This window comes from Coregonus clupeaformis, chromosome 35, assembly GCF_020615455.1.
Source record: "Coregonus clupeaformis isolate EN_2021a chromosome 35, ASM2061545v1, whole genome shotgun sequence".
Lineage (NCBI taxonomy): Eukaryota > Metazoa > Chordata > Actinopteri > Salmoniformes > Salmonidae > Coregonus > Coregonus clupeaformis.
Genome location: NC_059226.1, coordinates 18,448,424 through 18,476,036, shown reverse-complemented (window position 1 = coordinate 18,476,036; position 27,613 = coordinate 18,448,424). Strand labels below are relative to the sequence as shown.

General features: G+C 44.2%; 2 protein-coding genes across 2 annotated transcripts; both read left to right on the top strand.

Annotated features, from left to right (window-relative positions):
* Positions 1 to 244: 244 nt before the first annotated feature.
* Positions 245 to 26,851, top strand: odad4 (outer dynein arm docking complex subunit 4). The gene is made up of 11 exons (XM_045210902.1): positions 245 to 539; positions 22,698 to 22,829; positions 23,134 to 23,287; positions 23,415 to 23,476; positions 23,590 to 23,746; positions 23,998 to 24,222; positions 24,318 to 24,525; positions 25,441 to 25,527; positions 25,689 to 25,885; positions 26,549 to 26,649; positions 26,742 to 26,851. Exons 1-11 carry the CDS (start codon positions 423 to 425, stop codon positions 26,769 to 26,771), a joined length of 1,470 nt encoding a protein of 489 aa, XP_045066837.1. The 5' UTR covers positions 245 to 422; the 3' UTR covers positions 26,772 to 26,851.
* Positions 4,173 to 7,618, top strand: LOC121569587 (heat shock 70 kDa protein). The gene is made up of 2 exons (XM_045210901.1): positions 4,173 to 4,351; positions 5,371 to 7,618. The coding sequence occupies exon 2, from the start codon at positions 5,394 to 5,396 to the stop codon at positions 7,326 to 7,328; it is 1,935 nt and encodes a 644-aa protein (XP_045066836.1). The 5' UTR covers positions 4,173 to 4,351; positions 5,371 to 5,393; the 3' UTR covers positions 7,329 to 7,618.
* Positions 26,852 to 27,613: the final 762 nt, after the last annotated feature.

Sequence of the window (27,613 nt, the reverse complement as noted above, 5' to 3'; positions counted from 1 at the left end):
TGTTTGGCGGTAATAAGATTAAAGTAATCAACATTCAATCAACCTTTTCATCTGTTTCTAGTCCAGACAGGGCCGCTCTCTAAATTACCTGACGGTTTTCACTAGATAGCACAGCCACAAAGTCAGAATTGGCTATATCGTAAGAATTCATGAAAACAAACATTTGCATTTTGGTCTTCAAAGTTAGGCATAAGATTAACAGTGTGTCTAAGGTTATGTTTAAAATCACATTTTAAGAAGATAAATTGTGGAAATGGGCGGGGTTGATGTCTTTGTGGCTGTAGTAACTAGTGATGACATAGAATGACCCCCTTTAGAGACTTGTTAGGCTGGTTGCTAGGATACCACTGATGGGACTTTGTTGAAACTAGACGAAGGCCCTTGCTTGCTAGCATAGCATTGGATGTTTTTTTATTTCAAAAATGTCTGACAATGAAGGAGACCAAGGACCCAAAAGTACATTTTCTACTTACATGGCCGAGGGGGACCAGTTGTACCACAAAGGAGAGTATGTCAAAGCCATTGAAAGCTACTCTACGGTACGGCTTTACTCTGTGTGTTGGTAACTAGCAGCATTTTCGCCAGTTAAATTAGCTAACATTAGTGGGAGAGAGGATTGGCAGGGAGGGAAAGAAGAGGAGGGTGGCAGCAGGAAGAGTTACAGGGAGGACTAATGTGTTGCTTCGTTCGTAACCAAGTGTTAAATGGGAATTTACCACATACGACTGTAAGAAATCCACTTGAACAGCCCTCCAACTGGTAGCTAACTTAATTATACTAGTGGGGGAAACTCGTCTATCACATCCTGAGCTCTGGCTCCCACGTCACTTACTATGAAAATGACCTCGATAACAGCATTTTCGGCAGTTGAATGCAACAACAAATAATTATTTATACAAATGTTTTTAAAACCCTATAATGTGTTTACAAGCATGATAGCTGTACTTTTAGTTTATGGTTTACGCAGGTTGTACCTAGGAACCCAAAGGTTGCATGTTCAAACCTCATCACTGAATACTTTCCGAATGCACTGTATATGATCAAATACTCATCACTGAATACTTTCCGAATGCACTGTATATTATCAAATACTTTAGCTACCATTTGTGTTTTTGTATTTGAAATTCACAGGAGAATGTCACAAGCAGTTCACATTTGCTTGCATGATGCTTAGGGTCATTATAACGCGAACGTCTACCTAGGAACCCAACTGTTGCATGTTCAAACCTCATCACTGAATACTTTCCAAATGCACTGTATATCATCAAATACTTTAGCTACCATTTGTGTTTTTTGTATTTGAAATTCACAGGAGAATGTCACAAGCAGTTCACATTTGCTTGCATGATGCTTAGGGTCATTATAACGCGAAAGTCTACCTAGGAACCCAACGGTTGCATGTTCAAACCTCATCACTGAATACTTTCCGAATGCACTGTATATGATCAAATACTCATCACTGAATACTTTCCGAATGCACTGTATATTATCAAATACTTTAGCTACCATTTGTGTTTTTTGTATTTGAAATTCACAGGAGAATGTCACAAGCAGTTCACATTTGCTTGCATGATGCTTAGGGTCATTATAACGCGAACGTCTACCTAGGAACCCAACTGTTGCATGTTCAAACCTCATCACTGAATACTTTCCAAATGCACTGTATATCATCAAATACTTTAGCTACCATTTGTGTTTTTGTATTTGAAATTCACAGGAGAATGTCACAAGCAGTTCACATTTGCTTGCATGATGCTTAGGGTCATTATAACGCGAACGTCTACCTAGGAACCCAACGGTTGCATGTTCAAACCTCATCACTGAATACTTTCCAAATGCACTGTATATCATCAAATACTTTAGCTACCATTTGTGTTTTTTGTATTTGAAATTCACAGGAGAATGTCACAAGCAGTTCACATTTGCTTGCATGATGAGGATACAGTGGCATGCGAAAGTATTCACCCCCTTGGCATTTTTCCTATTTTGTTGCCTTACAACCTGGAATTAAAATAGATTTTTTGGGAGGTTTGTATCATTTGATTTACACAACATGCCTACCACTTTGAAGATACAACATATTTATTGTGAAACAAACAATAAATATGACAGAAAAACAGAACTTGAGCGTGCATAACTATTCACCCCCCCCAAAGTCAATACTTTGTAGAGCCACCTTTGCAGCAATTACAGCTGCATGTCTCTTTGGGGTATGTCTCTATAAGCTTGGCACATCTAGCCACTGGGATTTTTGTCCATTCTTTAAGGCAAAACTGCTCCAGCTCCTTCAAGTTGGATGGGTTCCACTGGTGTACAGCAATCTTTAAGTCATACCACAGATTCTCAATTGGATTGAGGTCTGGGCTTTGACTAGGCCATTCCAAGACATTTAAATGTTTCCCCTTAAACCACTCAAGTGTTGCTTTAGCAGTATGCTTAGGGTCATTGTCCTGCGGGAAGGTGAACCTCCGTCCCAGTCTCAAATCCCTGGAAGACTGAAATAAGAATTTCCCTGTATTTAGCGCCATCCATCATTCCTTAAATTCTGACGAGTTTCCCAGTCCCTGCCAATGAAAAACATCCCCACAGCATGATGCTGCCACCACCATGCTTCACTGTGGGGATGGTGTTCTCGGGGTGATGAGAGGTGTTGGGTTTGCGCCAGACATAGCGTTTTCCTTGATGGCCAAAAAGCTCAATTTTAGTCTCATCTGACCAGAGTAACTTCTTCCATATGTTTGGGGAGTCTCCCACATGCCTTTTGGCGAACACCAAACGTGTTTGCTTCTTTTTTTCTTTAAGCAATGTCTTTTCTGGCCACTCTTCCGTAAAGCCCAGCTCTGTGGAGTGTATGACTTAAAGTGGTCCTATGGACAGATATGCCAATCTCCGCTGTGGAGCTTTGCAGCTCCTTCGGGGTTATCTTTGGTCTCTTTGTTGCCTCTCTGATTAATGCCCTCCTTGCCTGGTCTGTGAGTTTTGGTGGGCGGCCCTCTCTTGGCAGGTTTGTTGTGGTGCCATATTCTTTCAATTTTTTTATAATGGATTTAATGGTGCTCCGTGGGATGTTCAACGTTTTTGATATTTTTTTTATTACCCAACCCTGATCTGTACTTCTCCACAACTTTGTCCCTGACCTGTTTGGAGCGCTCCTTGGTCTTCATGGTGCCGCTTGCTTGGTGGTGCCCCTTGCTTAGTGGTGTTGCAGACTCTGGGGCCTTTCAGAACAGGTGTATATATACTGAGATCATGTGACAGATCATGTGACATATAGATTGCACACAGGTGGACTTTATTTAACTAATTATGTGACTTCTGAAGGTAATTGGTTGCACCAGATCTTATTTAGGGACGTCATAGCAAAGGGGGTGAATAAATATGCAGGCACCACTTTTCCATTATTTATTTTTTAGAATTTTTTGAAACAAGTGATTTTTTTCATTTCACTTCACCAATTTGGACTATTTTGTGTATGTCCATTACATGAAATCCAAATAAAAATCAATTTAAATTACAGGTTGTAATGCAACAAAATAGGAAAAACGCCAAGGGGGATGAATACTTTTGCAAGGCACTGTATCTTGTTTATGCTAAGCAAATGTGAACTGATGGGCCATCAGTGCGGAATAGGCTAGACTAGAATGGTATATAACAGAATAGCATTGATTAGAATAGAATAGAGAAGGATTAGCTGGTGTGTTCATAATTAGTCTTTCATTTAAAAATTAACACTGGAAATCTTAAATACTCTGGCTTTAATTTAAAAAATAGGATCTTCCCTGGAATCTGTTGAGAAGTAAGGAGGCACATTAACTTGTGGTAAGATGTTTGTAGAAAAAAGGACTTTGAATACCACTTGTGCAGTAGGCACTCAAATGTCTTCTAATAAATATTTATTATTCATTAGTGAGAAGAAATGTATTGACTGACATCTCGTGAACTGTTGAGGAACTGCAGTATAGCCGATAGACTGATATTTCGACTGAATAAGGTTGAACCGCATGCTGTTTCATTTGTGTTAAAAAACAGTTAATGATTCAAGACTATGTGTGTGCTGTGTGCGTTCTGGACAGGTCTCCGCGCTTCTCGAACGCTCTGGAAAGACGATAACTTTCATTTGCTGCGCTTGCAACGCATGCGCCTCGCAGCGTACGTCATCGCAAAGGAATGCTGCGCTCTCGGTTCTAGAAATGTCTAGAAATCATGAGGGGTATTTTTTAGGCAATGGGGATAGTATATATTCTGGTGAAGTTCATTCCGTTTCAAACATCGACTCAACGAGAATACTAAAGGGAAAAGAAAGCAAGGAAAGAGAAGAGCCACTTTCAACAGACCTCTACATTTATAAACTGTAAGTAACTCCAGTACCCTATTTTTATAATGGCGGTGACAGTTATAAACTTAATAGAAATAGGGTTAGGGTTAGGGGTAGCTATGTTAGCTATAACACTATGCCAGAATATTTGGTTTACTAATAAATAAATAATATAAAGATATATTATAATAGTCATCCATTTATTATGTTATTTCATTGGACAGACTAGGCCTATATTCACCATGTTTTCTAGCATATTATTATTTTATTATAATTTAGTTATTTATTCGTTTGAAGAAAATCTGCTCTAATTCTGTGAAGATAACACAATATTATTCAGGAGGGTTCATAGAAAAAATGTAGGCCTGTTGTAAAAATAGTTTATCTGTAATAGATTAGCAGAAATGATTGTGTCTGCCATTGTTTTTGTTAAACCCCAATGAAGATCTGCCTGGCCAGTATTAGTGTATAACACTAATATATATATATATATATATAACACTAATATATAACACAAACAATGACAACAGTGTTGTTATCAGACCTGGGTTCAAATGCTTATTATTGAATTTCAATGATTTTCAAAAACCGGTACATTTTGAAATATAAGTAGTTGAAAATTGTAATGTATTTGGAAATACATTGGAAAGTATTGGCATGTATTTGAAAATACTCAAATACACAGACAAGTGTATTTTCAAATAATAATATTTAAATACTCCATGCATTTGAACCCAGGATTGTTTGGTCCTAGGGGTATTTGAAATGTATTTGGAAACAAGTATTTGAAAATAGTTTCAAATAGTATTTATATGAAATTATTAGAAAATACTTTCAAATACTTTAAATTTAAGTGGCCACATTATTTGAAAATACTCATATACACAGAAAATAAGCATTACAAATACTTAAATACGCATGTATTTGAACCCAGGTCTGGTTGTTATTCAAGTATATTTAGGCTAACATCACTGTTGGTGGAGATTGACATTAATTGCACCTAGGTTTTCGTAGAATAATATCAATTTCTAAAATATTATTTCATTATTTTGTAGGCAACTAACTCCACACCATCAAGATGTCATCAGCTAAAGGGCTGTCTATCGGCATTGACCTGGGCACCACCTACTCCTGTGTGGGGGTGTTCCAGCATGGCAAAGTGGAGATCATCGCTAACGACCAGGGCAACAGGACCACGCCCAGCTATGTGGCCTTCACAGACACTGAGAGACTCATCGGAGACGCAGCAAAGAACCAGGTGGCCATGAACCCCAACAACACAGTTTTCGACGCCAAACGCCTGATTGGCCGAAAGTTCAACGATCAGGTCGTGCAAGCCGACATGAAGCACTGGCCCTTCAAGGTGGTCAGCGATGGAGGAAAGCCTAAAATTCAGGTAGATTACAAAGGTGAGAACAAATCCTTCAACCCAGAGGAGATCTCCTCCATGGTCCTGGTGAAGATGAGGGAGATCGCTGAGGCTTACCTGGGCCAGAAGGTGTCCAATGCAGTCATCACAGTCCCTGCCTACTTCAATGACTCACAGAGACAGGCCACTAAGGACGCTGGAGTGATCGCTGGGCTGAATGTTCTGAGGATCATCAACGAGCCCACGGCGGCAGCCATCGCCTATGGCATGGACAAAGGCAAGTCCAGGGAACGCAACGTCCTGATTTTTGACCTGGGTGGGGGCACCTTCGACGTGTCCATCCTGACCATCGAGGATGGGATCTTTGAAGTGAAGGCCACGGCTGGGGACACTCACCTGGGAGGGGAGGACTTTGACAACCGCCTGGTCAGTCACTTTGTGGAGGAGTTCAAGAGGAAACACAAAAAGGACATCAGCCAGAACAAGCGGGCTCTAAGGAGGCTGAGGACAGCCTGCGAGAGGGCCAAGAGAACACTGTCCTCCAGCACCCAGGCCAGCATTGAGATTGACTCCCTCTTCGAGGGCATCGACTTCTACACCTCCATCACCAGGGCTCGTTTTGAGGAGATGTGTTCGGACCTCTTCAGGGGAACCCTGGAGCCTGTGGAGAAAGCCCTCAGGGATGCCAAGATGGACAAGGCCCAGATCCATGACGTTGTCCTGGTCGGAGGCTCCACCCGGATCCCCAAGGTCCAGAAGCTCCTGCAGGACTTTTTCAATGGCCGAGAGCTAAACAAGAGCATCAACCCAGACGAGGCGGTGGCCTACGGCGCTGCCATCCAGGCAGCCATCTTGTCTGGCGACAAGTCTGAGAACGTCCAGGACCTGCTGCTGCTGGATGTGGCTCCCCTGTCCCTGGGCATCGAAACTGCCGGAGGGGTCATGACCGCTTTGATCAAACGCAACACTACCATCCCATCCAAACAGACCCAGACCTTCACCACTTACTCCGACAACCAGCCCGGGGTCATGATCCAGGTCTACGAGGGAGAGAGAGCCATGACCAAGGACAACAACCTCCTGGGGAAGTTTGAGCTCTCTGGGATCCCCCCTGCCCCACGAGGAGTCCCTCAGATCGAGGTGACCTTTGACATCGACGCCAACGGCATTCTTAACGTATCAGCGGTGGACAAGAGCACGGGCAAAGAGAACAAGATCACCATCACCAACGACAAGGGGCGGCTCAGCAAAGAGGATATTGAGAGGATGGTGCAGGATGCTGACAAATACAAAGCTGAGGATGACGCACAGAGGGAGAAGATAGCAGCCAAGAACTCCCTGGAGTCGTACGCCTTCAATATGAAGAGCAGCGTGGAGGACGACAACATGAAAGGCAAGATCAGTGAGGAGGACAAAAAGAAAGTGGTGGACAGGTGCGACCAGACCCTTTCCTGGTTGGAGAACAACCAGCTGGGCAACAAAGAGGAGTATGAGCATCAGCTAAAGGAGCTGGAGAAAGTGTGCCAGACTATCATTACCAAGCTGTACCAGCAGGGAGGGATGCCCACAGGTTGCTGTGGAGATCAGGCACGGACCAGCTCTGGTGCCAGCTCCCAAGGCCCAACCATTGAAGAGGTTGACTAAAGTGAGGGATTTGTATAAAGGACTTTTCAAAATGCATTAGTATCACTGCATATCATTTGCTATTGAGGAAATACGTTGTACTTCTACTGATTTCTACCAGGTAAAATGTTAATGCATTTTTATGGCTCAGTACTATTTAGGAAGTGCTTTATATATTTATTGGTTGTACTGTAAAGATGACAATAGATAAACATACTGAAAGATAAAAGAAAACACACTGGTGATGTAAATCTGTTATTTCGTACTATATTGCATTGCTGGACATTGCAAATAAAATGTATTGAAATACGTTTCTAGGTCTTTTGGCTGTTTCCTTGAATTCCTTCTCATCATAACAGATTCAGTATTCACATTTTAACAATATTTTTTACACAATACCATGAAATATTGTAAACAAAACTTTGATAGACAGCTAAACCACCAGAGAGATGAGAACAGGTGAAGACACCCTAATGGCCACAATGTTTAGCCTATCAAGTCTTTATTCTGCGATAACATCTGATACAATCACTACGGTCCTTCTTGGAAAAGGAGGCACAAATACATTTGATTGACATTTGATTTTCCCTGGAAAAGTACAATAATTACATTTCTGGCACATAAAAAAAACAATTACAGGTCACATTTCCTTAATTTGTGCTCATTGGTGTCAAGCTCAGAGAACCAAATACTGTAAAAAGTTATTGATTTTGGAGTATTTAAAGTGGAACTGACAGCGTTTGAACTACTTTGCAGATATGAAACAAACAGACAATCATTATATCAGTAAAAAATATCAAATTCCCAGTTTATGTTTCAAAACCAACTTTATAAGAGGTTTTAAAAATTGCTTCTATTTGACTCAAAATTCCACGACGTACAGTAAGGCATTGTTGGCAGAATAGATGGATGCAGTTCAATGCATGATTAATATAATTCACCAATACATTTCTTGGTAGTCCAAAAAATATTGCTATCAGGTTGTAAATTACAGCTGGCCTGGTACATTGTTTGCTGCCGCCACCCATTCGGGATGCACTGTTTCAGCTTCAATGACTTAATATTTTGAATGAAAACGGTTGACTGTAACTAAGGCTGGGTATGTCAATACAATAACACTATAGGGTGTTCACCCATAACATTATTATTTAATTCAATGAAAAACATGCTTTAAGTTAAAATGTTACAACAACCTATAGCTAAGTTTTTGTTATTTGGAGTTGTTAAATACTTTTTTATTAGGGTCACAGCATATTATGCACATCTGCCAGCATAGCAGCAAAGGCGGGACAAATTATTAATCTATTTTGTTTTAAAACGTTAAAATGCTATATACAGCATATGAACAAAAGTGTTTGGTCGCAGTTGCACGTTTAAAAAAAAAAAAAAAAAAAAAAGGCTATGTCTGGCCCGCATATTTGTTGTGTTCATTCAATATGCGCTGATTGAGTTTGACACCCCTGGGTTAGCTTATCTATTTATGTAACTAGCTGTTTATTTAGCAAGCTAAAAGCATGGCGCCTAACGTTAGCTATCTAGCTGCTGGGAGGATGTCATATCATTGGAGGAGTGGGTGAGTGACCGACCTTTTTCCCCTCATATCATTGTTCGTTGGCTACAGTTAGAGATGCTGCAGGCGTCATTTGGTTAGCTAGCAAGAAATGTGAATCGCTTTGCTAGCTAGTTAGTGTTAAGTTGTGTCAATTCAAATCTGGTATAGGAACAAAAAGAGGTCAATACACGTCTTCTAAAATAGACTAGTATTTTAATTAATGCAAACACTTGAATGGTAAATATGATGTTCGTATATACGGGCCCACTGAAACACCACGCAACGCAGGGCAGTCAGAGAACTGAGCTATTGTTATAAGTTCTTCTTTAAATACTCTGACAGAGATAGTTCCCGCTCCCTGCTGGGCCTGTCAGAATAGAGGCTGGGTGTGGTTTAAACTTACCCAACCTATCGTTGGCGCTCAGGCTGGTCCCAGCCCCTTGGCGCTTCACTGTTGCCGGGCATTAGTTGTTATCTTTACAACTTGTCTCGAGTCAGCAACCTCAGACATAGTTTGTTCTTCTTTGCTTTATCTTGGCCAGGTCGCAGTTGTAAATGAGAACTTGTTCTCAACTGGCTTACCTGGTTAAATAAAGGTTAAATAAAAAAAATAAAAAATAAAAATTGTAGCAGTACACATGTCCTTGAGCAGTTTAACAAAGAGGCAGTGTGTGTGTGTGTGTGAGTCACAAGCCTATCTCAGCCTACCCCCTAACGGTTCCTCACATTAATCACAGCTTGTTATGTTAAACAATCTATATCAGTACAGCACAAACCTATTATGTTTAATCATTCATGTATTCTTTCTAAGCTAGGCATCACATCTAGTTGTAAGATAATAGATCCCAACATTAGTTATGATGAACTTGTTAGCATATCTCTTAGTTGTCAATCAAATGTATTTGAAATCGATCAAATGGGCGGGCAGGCAAGTTCCCATTCAGTTGTCAAAACGTGGGTTGGGACAAGCATACATTGGCAGGCAAGCTGCAGAAGGACGAGCGGGCTACTATTTCCCATCATTTATCAGTGCAATTTTGACAGCCAACTAGCTGAAAAGGTTTGAGAGGGTTTATCTAATGTTCCCTCGTTAGATTTTAGCTCATCTCGCTCTGACTAACATTAGTTGTTGATCTTGTTGTTGTTGATGTGCATAGGCAACTGAGGGAGAGAGAGCCTACCTTTTTCATGGTTGTTTGATCATTAGGATTGTGAAGTTCCCAAATGTAAGAGGACTCCAGTGGTATTTACACATTAACAGAAATCCATTCAGGTGTATTTTGCGGCTTTTGGCGAATGCGTTGTTAAGTTGCGCTTTTGCTACTGCCTGTAAACACACAGTCCAATTCAAAGTGAATGATGGCAGGCGCGTGGCAAATGCCTTATTTGCATATAGGCCTACTGTAGCTCTGATTGGCTATGGCGCACCGTCTGCGAGGACAGATGTTTTTATTAGGTTTTATTTACTGCAGTGTCTATACATTTTCCAAACGCACGGCTGCTTTCCCACTCTATATTGCTATAGAAGTTTCACAAACGCCTTACTATACGTCATTCCCAAACATTCTATGAATTTATAAAAACGACCATATCTAAGTGTGTCATATTCTTCCTGGGGGTGCATATGAACAGATTTTAATAAGATTTAATGTTGTTAAAACAGTCAGTTCCACTTTAATATTCTTGGGGTCACTGAAGGAAAGTACCACATAAAAACAGTTGAATGATGTGGCGTATTACAACTTATAACAGGTTGCTAAACAAAGTCAAGGTTTGAGTTTTACAAATCACACACTATTTACAACCAGGTGTGCCACAGAATGTCCTGTCCCCAGGAAGTGTTCAGTTCATTAAACATTTTGCTACGTTGCGTTGTTTGGTTTGAACGGCACGTTTCTCCGAAAGGATACACACCGTACTTCAACAGTCTTGGCGGGTTGTAGACTGATCATTATGGATGTGACCATTTGAAATGGCAAAACCTGTGCAGCATACTGTACAACACCCCACTTTGGGCCACCATAATCACAATGTTTTTTTACTGGTTGTTTAGAATAGCACTGTTTCTGTTGAATCAAAGGTTGAACATTGTTGTGTCATGCTGAAAGAGGCCCAGCTCCTCTTCTCTTCTCAGCTAGCCACTATCAGTGGAGGCTCCTCAGAGGAGGAAGGGGAGGACCATACTACTCAGTAAATTTCATATAAAAAAATTGTGGAACAGTAAAACTATTGATAAAACTATATTAAATATATTCACGTCACCAAATAACTGATTAAAGCACACTGTTTTACGATGAAGGTCTACAGTAGCCTCAACAGCACCCTTTAGGCTAGCACAATAGTGTAGCCGGAGGACAGCCATCTTCCGGCCTCCTCTGGGTACATTGACTTAAATAATTCAAAACCTAGGAGGCTTGTGGTTCTCACCCCATTCCATAGACTTACACAGTAATTATGACGACATCTGGAGGACGTCCTCCAACCTATCAGAGCTCTTGCAGTATGAACTGACATCTTTTCTATCCAATCAAAGGATCAGATAATTAATTTAGTATTGAAAGCATACGCTACAGCTAGCTAGCACTGCAGTGTATAAAGTGTGGTGAGTAGTTGATTCAGAGAGAAAGAGAGAGAGAACTAGCTATATTTTGTTGTATTTTTTCTTCTTCTTAGTTTACCTTACACTTAGCTAATGCAGCTTATTTAGCCTACTCAATAACCTGACTCAAACAGAGAGGAATGCTATTTATGTTAGCTAGCTGGCTAAGGCTATCCAACACTGCAACTCTTCCAAGTCAATGTAGGCTTTTGGTTTTATAAATGTATTGCCACCGGGGCCCGCCGGTTTAACTACTAAACATCTTGCTGTACACTGTAATGTGTGACTGTACACTTGGGATTGGATTATGGGTTTATTAACGCGTTAGTTCTAGTTTTTTTGTTTTACTATAACCTTAATATGGTGACAATGATGTAGGCTGGGTAGCGGTTAGCGGCTATGGTGTGAAGAGGTTTGGCATGAAGAGGTTTTTGTGCCTAATCACAGACAGCTGTTGTGTTGTGTACTGAAGTCCACAAGTGAAGGGAAAAGGTGAAAGGAGGAAAGCGTGTAGATGCAAGAAGGAATTTTACAACAAGCAAAGTGATAATGCTCTATGTGGCTGCTATGAAAGTGAACTGTGTGTGTGGGTGATCAGGGGTGTATTCATTCCGCCGATTCTGTCGCAAAATGTTTCTTAAACGGAACGAAATGGGGAGAGACCTACCTGAATTTGTCCAATAGAAACTCTCGAAATGTTTTGCAACTGTTTGGACTAAAGATTACACCCCAGATCAGCTAGATGCAGGCAAAAGTGTACAAGGCGGTATTGAATGTGTCACTGTCTGTCACCTTGATTACTCCAATTTGTCTCTCGACCTGTGCACCCATGGTATACACTTTAATTTGTAGGCTATAGGTTGTAGTAACCTCATGATAGGTATAGGGCAAATTTGAGTATCATGTAGTAGCCTAAACCTATCGATGTTACATTGAGCTGGGTGAATGAGAATATGAATGACGGTCATCCAATATGCTGTTATAGAAATAAGGCCATGGTCATAAAAAACAATTATCCATAATCGTCAAGGGCATGATGCGTATATAGTGGGTCCTCATTTAGTAGTTGTGTTGAGCTGCAATGCTGTATGGTGAGGCACCTTAAAGTGTGTGAAATCATAGTATTTTACTGTCAGACATTATTGCCATTGATGCTCATTCAGACCACCAGAGGGCATCTTTGAGCACATCTACTCCAGCCTGAATGAAATACTGCGGGCCTGCAGTAAGACTACAAAATAAAGCCATGTTGTCGACAGTGTTATGGGTTTAACCTTCTGAGTGAATCATTATATTGAAGAAAGAATTCCCCTTTCTTTATAATGGGCAGAAAACAGTATTTTTTTCTGTATTTTTTATTAACTCAAGTTTCACACTGGTAAATAAACATGTTAAGCCATATTTTCATCTAAACTAATTTCTATTTGATATGGTGCCATTTAGGCAATTTATGATATAGATTATTTTGTTATTATATCACAGTTTATGATTATTTTGTTATTAGATCACAGTTTACAGTGGGGGAAAAAAGTATTTAGTCAGCCACCAATTGTGCAAGTTCTCCCACTTAAAAAGATGAGAGAGGCCTGTAATTTTCATCATAGGTACACGTCAACTATGACAGACAAATTGAGAAAGAAAATCCAGAAAATCACATTGTAGGATTTTTAATGAATTTATTTGCAAATTATGGTGGAAAATAAGTATTAGGTGCAATCTTACTAGCAGCAATATCCTTGCCTGTGAAGCCCTTTTTGTAAAGCAATGATGACGGCACGTGTTTCCTTGCAGGTAACCATGGTTAACAGAGGAAGAACAATGATTTCAAGCTCCACCCTCCTTTTAAAGCTTCCAGTCTGTTATTCTAACTCAATCAGCATGACAGCGTGATCTCCAGCCTTGTCCTCGTCAACACTCTCACCTGTGTTAACGAGAGAATCACTGACATGATGGCAGCTGGTCCTTTTGTGGCAGGGCTGAAATGCAGTGGAAATTGTTTTTGGGGATTAAGTTAATTTTCATGGCAAAGAGGGACTTTGCAATTAATTGCAATTCATCTGATCACTCTTCATGACATTCTGGAGTATATGCAAATTTACATCATCAAAACTGAGGCAGCAGACTTTGTGAAAATTAGTATTTGTGTCATTCTCAAAACTTTTGACCACGACTGCGTCGCACCAAACGGCAGACGTCACAGACACCGGGAATCTTCAATTTCAGTTGGTCCTCAACACTTAACGCCACCCCAGTTATTACTCCTTTCAACAACGCTCAGCTCCGGAGAGCATAGCAAGTCAAAGTTGTGGTGCGGAGCGCCCGCTCCCTCAGGACAGAATAAAAAAATAATCACCTGTCCACTTCAAGTTACTTTCGTCGATTCAACAGTCCCCAACCTCATCTCCACCCATCCTGACACCACATATGGATGAGCCAGAAGGCAAGGATCCATTCTCTCCAAAAATCTCACTCCCACTGCGCCAGAAACATCCTTGTCATCAACAGGACGAGGCCCGACTTCGGCAGGTTAAATTTCGGAGCTACCGGAGTACGTTTTTTTCTTTTTGTACTTGACGCCAATCTTCCTCACCACATAGCTTCCCTCTACATTCAGCTCCTTTCCCTTTTCCTCACGGTCCATTTCCACATCTCCACGCTTTTTCCGCTCCTTCACATCTGCTGTAGTAGCAAACTGTTCAAATGGTTCTTGTCTCTTGAATTTGCCGCCATGTCGCGTCGACTCAAAAAACTCTACCAGCCACCATTACACTTCTTCTTCTTCTTCTATGATATGATGGCGGTCCGCAAACAAACGTTTAAAGTGCAGCTACTGTGCTGGAATGTACGATCTATCATGATCTGCCCAATTATGTACTACCATGAAAATAACATTCTAAACCAAATAAATCCCTTCTACCACACCCTCCCCCTCCCCAAAAAACCTCTCCCCAACCCCATTAAACCTTCTCTCTATCATGCTGAAACACTCCAACCTTAGGATTGTTCAGCATGTCAACAACCATTTCAACAGTAACATCTGGTACCCCCAATATCTCTTTTGCCATCTCCACAATAGCCTTCAACCTGGCATTTCTGCTTTCCACAACCCGAGTCATTTTGTTAACCTTACCAATAAAAGCTATGAAGTCAACCTTATTAATTATCAAAGTGTCCTTTGACACCACACATTCATGAGCACAAGGTTTCTGAACAGGCCTAGAAACCATGCCAGGACCATCAGAAGCACCAGCTCCGACAGTAGGTCCACTTACTACAGGTACATCCATGTAAGCTCCATCAGTCCGCACTGTAGTTTACCAATCTGTTTTACGGCCTCTGCACATGACACATCATGACTGATCCTATATCTCTGAGCCTCTCTAGCCTCTCTCTGTAACTGGCATCCACCAAATGCTGCACTGTGTTCTCCCCCACAATTACAGCACTTAACCTTCACATTGCTTCCACATTCACCATAATCATGTGCCCCTCCACACTTGGCACATATTTTCTTTACTTTACACTGAGCAGCTAGAATGTCCCATTCTTTGGCATTTAAAACACCACAGTGCATATGGGACAAATTCTCGAACATTGAAACTAAGGAGTCCTATCTGTACTTTTCCCAGCAAAACTTACTCAAACCTCAGCATCACTGATAAGCTTTGCACATCTTTGACCCTCTTTCCTACTGATCAACCTTTAGGCCTCAATCACTCTGCCTCCCTTCACATTTTCTTTAATTGAATCTGTGGACGTAGATATTGGGACCCCAATGATGACTCCCTTCAATCTAGCATAAGCACCAGGCACATGGTGGCTTTTAATCTTCTTCCCATTAAGCTTTTCCATTTTCAGAATCTTCTCTTGCTGAGCCTGGCTACCACACAATATTAACAATCTACCATTTCCGATGAACCAAGCTAATTTCACTTCACCTACCTCTTTCTCTACGGCATTAGTTAGTCGGATAGGGCGTAAGTGAGGCCCTGTGGTCTCATCAAACACTATCACCACTTTTCACACCAACACATCACTACTCTTGCTTCCTACCTTGGCCCTCTTTATGCTTTCTTTACTAGATGCTCCACTGCTTTCTGTATCTGTCACGGTTTCGGCCGAGGCTGCTCCTCCTCCTGGTTCGGGCAGGCTTCGGCGGTCGTCGTCCCCGGAGTACTAGCTGCCACCGATCTATGTTTCATGTTCGTTTGGTTTTGTCTTGATGTTGTACACCTGTGTCTTGTTAGTCCTCGTTAGTGTCCTATTTAGTTCTCGTTGTGCGTGTTTGTCTTTGTGTGTGATTGCTCTTCTGTTTTGTGTTGGAGCTACGTACTTCCCTCCAGTGTTTTGGAGAGGTTTTTCGCACATGTTAGTGCGCCGTTTGTTTGACGCCTGTGTGCGCCGTTATTTCGCCTTCGGGCTTATTGTGCTTATTTTCTACGTGAATATCGCACTAAAGTCTTTTGGACTGAGCTTCTGCGTCCTGCGCTTGATTCATGCACCACACCCACCTTCAGCACCCCTTGACAGAATCACACACCAAAATGGAATCAGCAGGATCTGCAGTTACGCCTGAGTCGCTCGAGGAGCATGTTCGCGGCCAAGATGACCAGATACGACAACTGGGGACCGCTTTACAGGACGTCATCAACACCCTGCACCGATGGGAGGCCAGCGGGGTACCCACACCTCCACCTACCCTGCCAACCCCATCGGCCGGTCCACCAGTCCCAGGTCCGGAACCCAGGGGGATTCGGCTCTCGCTCCCGAGGGCGTATGACGGAACAGCTGCCGGGTGTCAGGGGTTCCTCCTGCAGGTGGAGCTCTACCTGGCCACTGTACACCCGGTGCCCTCGGGACACGAGAGCGTTTCTGCTCTCATCTCCTGTCTCACGGGCAAGGCGTTGGAGTGGGCTAACGCCGAGTGGAGGAAGATGGACGCCAACACCATCTCCTACGCCGAGTTCTCCCGCCGCTTCAAGGCCGTGTTTGACCATCCACCTGAGGGCAAAGCGGCGGGGGAGCGTCTAGTCCACCTGAGACAGGGGAGGAGGAGCGCACAGGCGTTTGCTCTAGAGTTCCGGACTCTAGCGGCGGACGCAGGGTGGAGTGAACGGGCCCTCATCGACCATTTTCGATGTAACCTACGGGAGGACGTTCAACGTGAGTTGGCCTGCAGGGATACCCATCTCACCTTCGACCAGTTGGTCGATATGTCCATCCGTCTGGACACCCTGCTGGCCACCCGTGGACGTCCCGAGGGGGTCCGTCCATTCCGCCCTCCGGCACCTCCGAGCCGAGCCCCTATGGAGCTCGGGGGTGCCGGCGCTAGAGAAAGGAGGAGGAGGAGCCCGAGGGGGCCTGTCTCCTGCACCAAGTGCGGTCGTGGAGGGCACACTGCGGCCAGGTGCTGGGGAGGGTTCTCCGGGGGAGAAGACAACAGGCCACGCACTGGGGGGGCCTCCCAGGTGAGTAGACGTCCCACTTACCCAGAGCTTTCTGTTGCGCACTTTTGTATACCTGTGTGTTTTCCACAGGTTGCACCTCATTCCCAGCATAAGGCGCTAGTAGATTCAGGCGCAGCTGGGAATTTTGTTGATCGGAAGTTTTGTTTAGATTTAGGGATCCCTCTCCTACCTGTTGACAAACCTTTTCCCGTTCATGCCTTAGATAGCTGCCCGTTGGGGTTGATTAGGGAGATCACAGCACCACTTAGGATGTGTGCGCAGGGGGGTCATGAAGAGACTATACAGCTGTATCTGATCGACTCTCCTGCGTACCCAGTGGTGCTGGGAATTCCCTGGTTAAGCACCCATAACCCTGCTATTTCGTGGCAACAGAGGGCTCTCGATGGGTGGTCTGCTCAGTGCGAGGGGCGATGTCTGGGTGTTTCCGTGGGGGCGACTTCGGAAAGTCCAAACCAAGTGCCCGCACTGCACATTCCGCCTGAATATGGGGATTTAGCTCTCGTGTTTAGTAAAACTAGGGCGACGCAGTTGCCTCCTCATAGACAGGGGGATTGTGCGATTGATCTCCAGGCAGGAGCAGCGCTCCCACGGAGCCACGTGTATCCTTTGTCTCAAGAGGAGAGAAAAGCTATGGAGACTTACATAGCCGAATCTTTGAGACAGGGATACATTCGGCCCTCCACTTCTCCCGCCTCCTCGAGCTTTTTTTTGTGAAGAAGAAAGATGGAGGGTTGCGCCCGTGCATTGATTACCGTAGTCTCAATCAGATTACTGTGAAATACAGTTATCCACTCCCTCTGATTGCGACCATGACAGAGTCATTGCATGGAGCGCGGTTTTTCACAAAATTGGAGCGCGTATAACTTGGTGTGCATTAGGGAGGGCGACGAATGGAAGACAGCGTTTAGTACCACGTCAGGTCATTTCGAATATCTCGTCATGCCATATGGGTTAATGAATGCTCCATCAGTCTTCCAATCCTTCGTAGATGACATTTTCCGGGATATGCAGGGACAAGGGGTGGTCGTGTACATTGATGACATTCTGGTGTACTCGTCTACCCGAGCCGAGCATATAACCCTGGTGCGTCGTGTATTGAGGAGGCTGTTGGAGCACGACCTATATGTCAAGGCAGAGAAATGTCTGTTTTTCCAGGAGTCGGTCTCCTTTTTGGGTTATCGGTTGTCCGCGTCAGGGGTGAGAATGGAGGTGGATCGTGTGTCCGCTGTGCGTAATTGGCAAACTCCAACCACTGTAAAAGAGGTGCAGCAGTTCTTGGGCTTTGCGAATTACTACCGGAGGTTTATCCGGGGTTTTGGACAGGTGGCAGCTCCCATCACGTCCCTTCTGAAAAGGGGGTCCGGTGCGCCTGCAGTGGTCAGCTGATGCGGACAGGGCCTTTAGGAGACTGAAGGACCTGTTTACGTCGGCTCCGGTGCTGGCGCATCCGGATCCCGCATTACCCTTTCAGGTTGAGGTAGACGCGTCTGAGGCTGGTATAGGGGCCGTTCTCTCTCAGTGGTCCAGCACGCCACCTAAACTCCGCCCCTGTGCTTTTTACTCAAAAAAGCTCAGCCCGGCGGAGCGTAACTATGACGTTGGGGACAGGGAGCTGTTAGCTGTAGTTCAAGCCCTTAAGGTGTGGAGGCATTGGCTTGAGGGGGCTCAACACCCTTTCCTCATTTTGACTGACCATCGGAACCTGGAGTACATCCGGGCAGCGAGGAGACTGAACCCTCGCCAGGCTCGATGGAGTATGTTTCTCACCAGGTTCGTATTTAAAATCACGTACATCCCTGGGTCCCAGAATGGTAAGGCAGATGCGCTGTCCCGGCGGTATGACACGGAGGAGAGGTCCGTTGAGCCTACTCCCATACTACCGGAGTCTTGCCTAGTGGCACTGGTGGTGTGGGAGGTCGATGCCGAAATCGAGCGAGCGTTGCGTACCGACCCTAGCCCTCCACAGTGTCCTGAGGGTCGGAAGTACGTTCCGCTCGAGATTCGGGATCGACTCATTTACTGGGCTCACACGTCACCCTCCTCTGGACATCCGGGTATTGGCCGGACAGTGCATTGCCTTAGCACTAAATACTGGTGGCCCACTTTGGCTAGGGATGTGAGGGTTTGTCTCCTCCTGCTTGGTGTGCGCCCAGTGTAAGGCGCCCCGACATCTGCCCAGGGGTAAGTTACAACCCCTGCCCGTTCCACAACGACCATGGTCCCACCTCTCGGTGGATTTTGTGACAGACCTTCCCCTCTCTCAGGGGAATACCACCATCCTGGTCGTTGTGGACTGGTTCTCTAAGGCCTGTCGTCTTCTCCCTATGTCGGGTCTTCCTACTGCCCTACAGACCGCTGAGGCCCTATTTACCCACGTCTTCCGGCATTACGGGGTACCCGAGGATATAGTGTCTGATCGAGGCCCCCCAGTTTACCTCCCGTGTTTGGAGAGCGTTCATGGAGCGGTTGGGGGTCTCGGTTAGCCTTACCTCAGGGTACCACCCGGAGAGTAACGGGCAGGTAGAACGTGTCAACCAGGATGTGGGTAGGTTTCTGAGGTCGTATTGCCAGGGCCGGCCGGAGGAGTGGGCACGGTACATTCCCTGGGCCGAGATGGCCCAGAACTCTCTCCGCCACTCCTCTACCAACCTAACCCCCCTTCCAATGTGTGTTAGGTTACCAGCCGGTTCTGGCACCTTGGCAGCAGAGCCAGATCGAGGCCCCTGCGGTGGATGATTGGATGAGGCGCTCGGAAGAGACGTGGAACGCTGCCCACGTCCACCTGCAGCGGGCCGTCCCTTCGTTACAAGGCGAGCGCCGATCTCCACTGCAGTGAGGGGCCGGTGTACGCACCCGGAGATCGAGTCTGGCTCTCTACCAGAAACCTACCCCTCCGCCTGCCCTGCCGGAAGCTGGGTCGGCGGTTTGTGGGGCCCCTTTAAAGTCCTGAGAAGATTGAACGAGGTGTGTTATAGGTTACATCTACCTGTTGAGTATAAGAATATTAACCCCTCGTTCCATGTGTATCTTCTCAGGCCGGTGGTAGCTGGTCCACTCCAGGACAATGAGATAGGGGAGACTCCTCCGCCCCCCACTGGACATCGAGGGGGCTCCGCGCACACCGTTCGGTCCATCTTGGACTCAAGACGCCGGATGGGGGTCTCCAGTATCTCGTGGAGTGGGAGGGGTACGGCCCGGAGGAGCGGTGCTGGGTGCCGCGGAGGGACATCCTAGACCCATCTCTCCTGTCGGAGTTCCACCGGGACCATCCCGCGCGCCCTGCTCCGCGTCCTCCTGGTCGTCCCCGAGGCCGGGGTCGGCGCACGGCTGGAGCCGCGCGTCAAGGGGGGTACTGTCACGGCTTCGGCCGAGGCTGCTCCTCCTCCTGGTTCGGGCAGGCTTCGGCGGTCGTCGTCCCCGGAGTACTAGCTGCCACCGATCTATGTTTCATGTTCGTTTGGTTTTGTCTTGATGTTGTACACCTGTGTCTTGTTAGTGTCCTATTTAGTTCTCGTTGTGTGTGTTTGTCTTTGTGTGTGATTGCTCTTCTGTTTTGTGTTGGAGCTACGTACTTCCCTCCAGTGTTTTGGAGAGGTTTTTCGCACATGTTAGTGCACCGTTTGTTTGACGCCTGTGTGCGCCGTTATTTCGCCTTCGGGCTTATTGTGCTTATTTTCTACGTAAATATCGCACTAAAGTCTTTTGGACTGAGCTTCTGCGTCCTGCGCTTGATTCATGCACCACACCCACCTTCAGCACCCCTTGACAGTATCATGATCTCTCTTCTTCCTATGTCTTTCCACTACCGACCATTCCCGCCCTTGACCCTCATCCTCCCGCTCCATACCATCAGAACTGACACCCATATTGTTCGCATTCCAGCACAGCTGTTGCTTCACCAACTTTATCTCAATTTCCTCAATTTCGCCCACACTACTCGCTGCCATTTCCGACCTCTTGTCCCTTCGTCCAAAATCTTTGCCAGGCTTCGCTTGCCCCGCCGCCATTACACCTCGCGGCCATCCTCCCCCATTTAAGTATTTTATTTGGATGGGCAAGGAGGTATGGTAGGGCGGGCCATAACGCTGGCCCTGGTTTAAAGTTGAGCGATATCATTCACGCAAAATAATGAGACTGGGTGTGTAAGTATGCCTCCAGAATAATATGGTAAAGTTGGCTTCGTGTATAGGCCCTCAAAAAAAAAAAAAGACCAAGGACATCCAAAGTCCATAATAATAATATGCCATTTAGCAGACACTTTTATCCAAAGTGACTTACAGTCATGTGCGCATACATTTTTACGTATGGGTGGTCCCGGGGATCGAACCCACTACCCTGGCGTTACAAGCGCCATGCTCTACCAAGCTACAGAGGACCACAGATTAACAGTTTTTAATGAAGGCAGCAATGCAAATAATTAATCTCAGTGATTGACAGTATACAGGTATTATTGCATGTTGACTAACCAATCTCAGTGAAATTAAATTAAATCTAGTCAAACGTGGTTTCCATATGTTTGATACCGTTTCATTTAATCCATTCCAGCCATTACAACGAGCTCATCCTCCTATAGCTCCTCCAACCAGCAGCTAGCTATCATTAGTTCAAATAAAGCAAAATGATGTACTGATATGAAAGTGCAATTGTAAACACAAGGGATGCACATTTTGGTTTTTGCCCTAGCACTACATAGCTGATTCAAATAATCAAAGTTTGATGATTAGTTGATTATTTCTAGGTGTAGTGCTATTGCAAAAACCAAAATGTGCATCCCTTGTGTTTACAATTGCACTTTCATATCAGCTGTGTAGTTCTAGGGTAAAAAACAAAACGTGCACCCCTTGGGTCCCGAGGGCCGAGTTTGTGAAATGCTGGCTTAATTTATGAAAGACGTCCCAGGCGGAGGGTTCTAGGTTGAACGTGGAACTCATCGGACACCTAATGATTGTTTGACAGTAGAGCCTCCCACAATTCAAGCGATGGCTGCAGGATGAAGGTATGAGAAACTGCAGAAACTTGCAGTTGGCTGCAGTCAACTTAATGACCTTTGATCATATGATTTTTGTAAAGTTCATGTTGTTGACATGTAGGCGCAAGTCAGACAATTATTATCCCCATAATGCAACACACTTTGAAAGGCTGTCAAAAGTGACCCGCTCAAACGCGCCCAGTGTGTCCCCTCTTGGGAATGAACAGCACAGGTAAACAATGCAGTGTGCACCTGCTCTGTTGCTCGTTTGTTGCCTGAGTGGCGTGACAAAAGTTGCATTACCACCACCTGGTGTGGAGTTTGTGTAATGGGTGATCTGATTCAATCGCGGGTGTCCAGGAAGCGACTAGTAGCAAAGATGATATCTGTGGCGTAGCTCTAATGATAGCTAAACAATAAACATTTAGTCACTTATAGCTAACTAGCTATTTAGCTATGACAATTTAATCAATTTGCTGATTGTTAAGCTTGTGGTTGAATGCAATCTCTGTGTATATGGATTTAGATATTTTCTTCTTACACAGCTGTCAAAACGTATGCACTGGTTGCCAAGTCAGTTTTTTTTTGTCATTTAGCAGACGCTCTTATCCAGAGCGACATACAGGAGCAATTAGGGTTAAGTGCCTTGCTCAAGGGCACACCGACAGATTTTTCACCTAGTTGGCTCGGGGATTAGAACCAGCGACCTTTCGGTTACTGGCACAACGCTCTTAACCACCTGCCGCCCCATATATGTCAAGTTTGTATTTGTAGCTAATGACAGTTAATCAATTTCTTACAGGCATTGATTCTTCAGCCAGATGACAAAAATTGTCTGGTTGCCAGATCCAAATGCTATGTGAAGATGGGAGATTCTGATAATGCACTGAGGGACGCAGAGGCCTCTCTCAAGGAGGACAAAGAATTCTTCAAGGTGCAATTTAAACTTTGGTCATCATTTATACAAGTCTGTTCTATTTTTAGCCTTTGGCTTTATTGTGTAGCAGTCATTGTGTTATCTCTCAGCCAGTGTTTGCCATTATTGAGGGAAGCTTTGTATTGTCTGTTTTGATTGGAACGAAACAGCTGTATCCCCCTGTCAGCCAGCTACTGTACTTGGCCAGAAATGAAAAGCTTTTATTTTATTTTCAATGACCACTAGGGCACACTGTTATTTCTGATTAGTAATTATTTCCCAAGCAAAACCCATTGATTTATTTGTATACCTCATTTTCCAGGGTTTGTATCAGAAAGCTGAAGCTTTATACACCATGGGAGACTTTGAGTTTGCGCTGGTGTTTTACCACAGGGGGCACAAACTGCGGCCAGAGCTGCAGGAATTTAGACTGGGAATCCAGAAGGCCCAAGAGGCTATCGACAACTCTGTGGGCAGTAAGTACTGGGTCAAAATATATTTTTGTAAAAGACCAACAGATTCAGTACCTCATTGTTCTCATAATGCAGTTGTTGTACGTTTTGCATATATTTTTCTAAATCTCTTATCTTTCCACCACATCAGGCCCCTCATCTGTGAAACTGGAAAACAAGGGGGACCTGTCCTTCTTCCACAAGGCAGATGAGGTGAGTCAATGGTAAAGTCTTGAGACGATAAGATGCATCTTTTTCATAATTCCTCCCACCTCTTCATGCATGTCATCCTCATGATGAGTTCTGTGTGTGGGATTGATTGGCAGGTGAAGAAGGGATGGCCAAATGGGCTTATTCACCCCCTGAGAAGGGAGATGAGGCAGCAGAACAAGAAGACACCTAAGAGTGAGAAGACAGCCAAGCAGCTTCTGGGAGAGCTCTACAGCGATAAGGAGTACCTAGAGAAGCTACTGAAAGATGAAGGTAGGACAGCCAAAAATATTTTCTTAGCCTGTTCCTGTATTATCACTCTTTCGTCTGAGTTTCAGTAGACAAGCAATACACTGTCACACTTGGGGAGATGCTCTTTTATCACTTACCCTATCTGGAGAATTGGCCTCTACGTGTCCTTTGATTTCCCTTACACATTCATTATTATCAGCATGAATTACAGAGCCCAGTGTGTGGTAAAGGGCAAATATTCCAGTAAAAACAATGTCATAAATGGCCTCCAGACTTGGTGAAAGGTAAGATGCGGGGTGGGGAGAGACTGCAGGACCTCATCCTGAACTGCATCATCTATCTGGACACACGCACTGAGTTCTGGCGCCAGCAGAAGCCCATCTACGCGCGGGAGAGAGACCGCAAGCTCATGCAGCAGAAGTGGAACAAGACCCGGCAGAACCCTCCCTCTGATCCCACCCGTTTTGTACTCCAGAGCCTGGAAGAGATTGATGCAGGTAAGACATAACAGACCCAAGGATGAATATGGTAGTTTGATGCTTATTAATACATCCTGATCAATGGTAAACTATCCCCCCCCCCCCCCTCTAAGCTTTGACTGCAGGGAATGCAGAGAGCAGCCTGAAGAAAGCCCGGGAGGTCCTGAAGTCAATTGAATGCTGGTCAGAGGAGGTGGTTACCAATAAGAAAGAGGTGCTGGGGAACCTTCACAGCTGCATTGGAAATGCCTTGATTGACCTGGGAGAAATGGACAAAGCACTGGACAGCCATCAGAAGGACTTGGACCTGGCCAGACAATGGTGAGTGCTGTAGAGTGGAAACTTCATTTCAGTCTGAAAGGTACACTCAACTACGCATGTATTTGAATAGTGAGTCTAAAACATTTAATTTGGCTCTATACACCAGTATTTTGGATTTGAGATTAAGCGTTTGAGAAAGTTAGAGGCATAAATATCATACCCCCCCAAAAAAATGCTAACCTCTCCTGTTATTGGTAATTGTGAGAGGTTAGCATGTATTGGGGGCATGATCTTTGTGCATCTTTCTCACTCGTATGCACGCATGACTGTAAGTTGCTTTGGATAAAAGCGTCTGCTAAATGGCTTATTATTATTATCATTATTCAAGATTCGTTCATGATTATCCTTAATCATGGTAGCATCCACATTAATGTAGAAGTGGTCAGAAACATTCTGTTCTTATTTACAATCAAAGTGACTCCAAAATGACACAATACATGATTTACCATTCATTTCTATTGGGCACAACATAATCCAAAACAAACAGCAAATGCATCCAACAAGTTTGTAGTCACAAGCTTGATGTAATCATTGCATGCTAGGAATATGGGACCAAATACTACACTTTTGACTCCATTTAATACACTAAGTGAATTTGTCCAAATACTTGACACCTTCAAATGGGGGGACAAGTTGCATAAAGTGCACTCATATCTAAACGGTAAAACAGATATGTATGAAAATAACCTCAAATAAAAGGTGACATTCTGTACTGTCGCCTCATAAAACATTTGATCTCATGTCCAAAATTCTGGAGTATAGAGCCAAATTAAGAGTTTTAGCTTCACTATACAAATAAATACGTAGGGGAGTGTATATGATTTTCTAATGACCCACATTTCAAATAAAGTGCTTTTCACACACTGCATCTTATTGTTTTAACAGTGTTCTTTCGCTTTCTTTGTTGTCCAACAGCAAACTCCCAGAAGCAAAGTCAAGGGCACTTGACAATGTTGGCCGAGTGTACGCCAGAATAGGAAAGTTCCCACAGGCTATCGATGCGTAAGTGGAATCTCAAAGTATATGGCATCACATCTGTGTGTTTATATGTTTGGATTGTGTGATGAAGCAAATAGAGTTTTCTATAATACAAAGGACTCCTAATGTATGGATTCACTGTCATTCTATTCACTGTGTTTGTGTATTTACTTCTCCATTCTCAGCTGGGAGGAAAAGATCCCCCTGGCCTGTGGCGGTCTGGAGAGGACCTGGCTGTTCCATGAGATAGGTCGCTGCTACCTTGAGCTGAAGCGTCACACCGAGGCCCGGGACTACGGCGTTCGCTCACTCGCTGTAGCCGATGAAATTGCTGATGAGAAGTGGCAACTGAACGCCTGTGTGTTGGTGGCACAGTCAGAGAGTAAGTGTAGGTAGAAGTGTGGCGAAACCCTTCCCTTGTTTGAGTCGTTAATAAGATGTGATGTGTATAGCAATAGCAATGGCCCCCTGGCCTGTATTTTAAGTTAATCTTTACAGACTCTTGAAGAACACGGCATTATCTCATGTCTGAGCTTGATCTAATTAATAGAATGTATTTGTTTATGTACTGTGGTTCCATTGAGGGGCGGTAGGTAGCCTAGAGGTTAGAGCGTTGGGACAGTGTTGTTCGAATCCCCGAGCCGGCATGGTGGAAAAATCTGCCGTTCTGCCCTTGAGCAAGGTGGTTAACCCGCACAACTGCTCCCCGGGCACCGATGACGTGGACGTCGATTAAGGCAGCCCCCCGCACCTCTCTGATTCAGAGGGGTTGGGTTAAATGCGGAAGACACAATTCGGTTGAATGCATTCAGTTGTACAACTGACTAGGTATCCCCTTTCCCTTGACGTTTATGGGATTGAATGGGAAAATGTCCATAAAATTCAGATCAGATGTGGACTGCACATCAGTGGTGATTCTTTTGAATTACAACCTGGGGACACGAGTGTTGATTTCATGGAAACAGTGATTAGTCTTGGTCTACTTGATCTTGGTGAAAGCATTGAACTGGTCCTAACAGTCCTTTCCTTCTGTGTCCTCTCCCAGTGAAGCTTGGCAACTTCAAATCCAGTGTTGCCCACTTTGAAAGAGCTTTGGACAGGGCTAAGGTTCTCCAGGATGATCCTGCGAGGGATGCCATCCAGAAGGTTACCTGAACATCCTTGTCAATTCAAATCACTTCTGTCCTATTGTCAAATCACAATGGCTCACTGATACAATATTTTATGCCCTTATTTAGGCTCTCCGTGAGGCAAGGCAACGTTTATGAGTGCTCATCACAAGATGACTGAAGAGGAGCCACAGACAGATGTTCAAAGACAATGTAATAAAAACTGGCTTTTAAACATGCTTCTCTGACCTCCACTTCAGTTTTTTGCATACTTTTATTTTCTTTGTTGATTATGTATTTAGAAATAGAAAAATTGCAGACATACAAAATCTACATACCCCTTACAGAATAAACTTAGGAGATACAGCTGAGGAAAGGGCTTCCCTCGGGTGGGAACAAAACTGAATTATGCTATGATGTATTACTTTGAAAATGTATTATTCATTTACACAGGAATTAAATCATTACAGCTATGTAGTATAAATGGATGTCTTCCTTTTTATTTCTGTGTTTTCTGTAGTATTGCAATAAATGCATGTTTCCAGTGTAATGTTTTGTAGTGTCTCATTAATACAACTTTTTGTGAAGCCTTGCCTAGTGATTTGGAGTCGTCTTTTTTTGCAATGTAACGTGCCACCGCTCATGATCCAAAAAGCAATTACTGTGTGTTGAGCCGTTGGCACTTGGCACACGTGATTTTTAATCTAATTAAAACTATCTGAGAGACCGAGAGAATTAAACAAGGAAACAGGTTAAAAAGATGGTTAAGATGTGTTTGGATTGCCTTATGAAACCTTGAACTCTTGCTGATCTGGCATATTTTTCAGCAGAGCCTATTAGCAGGTGTTCGGTAACTTGGGTTTCATTGCCTGTGCCAATGTACATATAAGCAGGCCATTGGAGATGAAAACAACAGACAAGTACAGACTGGCACAATGCACCCAGTCAAAAATCATCTTACCGTTCTTTAGAACTGTGTACTCTTTTCCCTTTAGTGTTTT

Coding starts and splice junctions, on each gene's coding strand:
- LOC121569587 (XM_045210901.1), top strand. CDS start 5,394: ATGTCATCAGCTAAAGGGCTGTCTATCGGCATTGACCTGGGCACCACC.
- odad4 (XM_045210902.1), top strand. CDS start 423: ATGTCTGACAATGAAGGAGACCAAGGACCCAAAAGTACATTTTCTACT. Junction 540..22,697: donor CCATTGAAAGCTACTCTACG/GTACGGCTTTAC, acceptor AATTTCTTACAG/GCATTGATTCTTCAGCCAGA. Junction 24,223..24,317: donor CCTGGAAGAGATTGATGCAG/GTAAGACATAAC, acceptor CCCCCCTCTAAG/CTTTGACTGCAGGGAATGCA.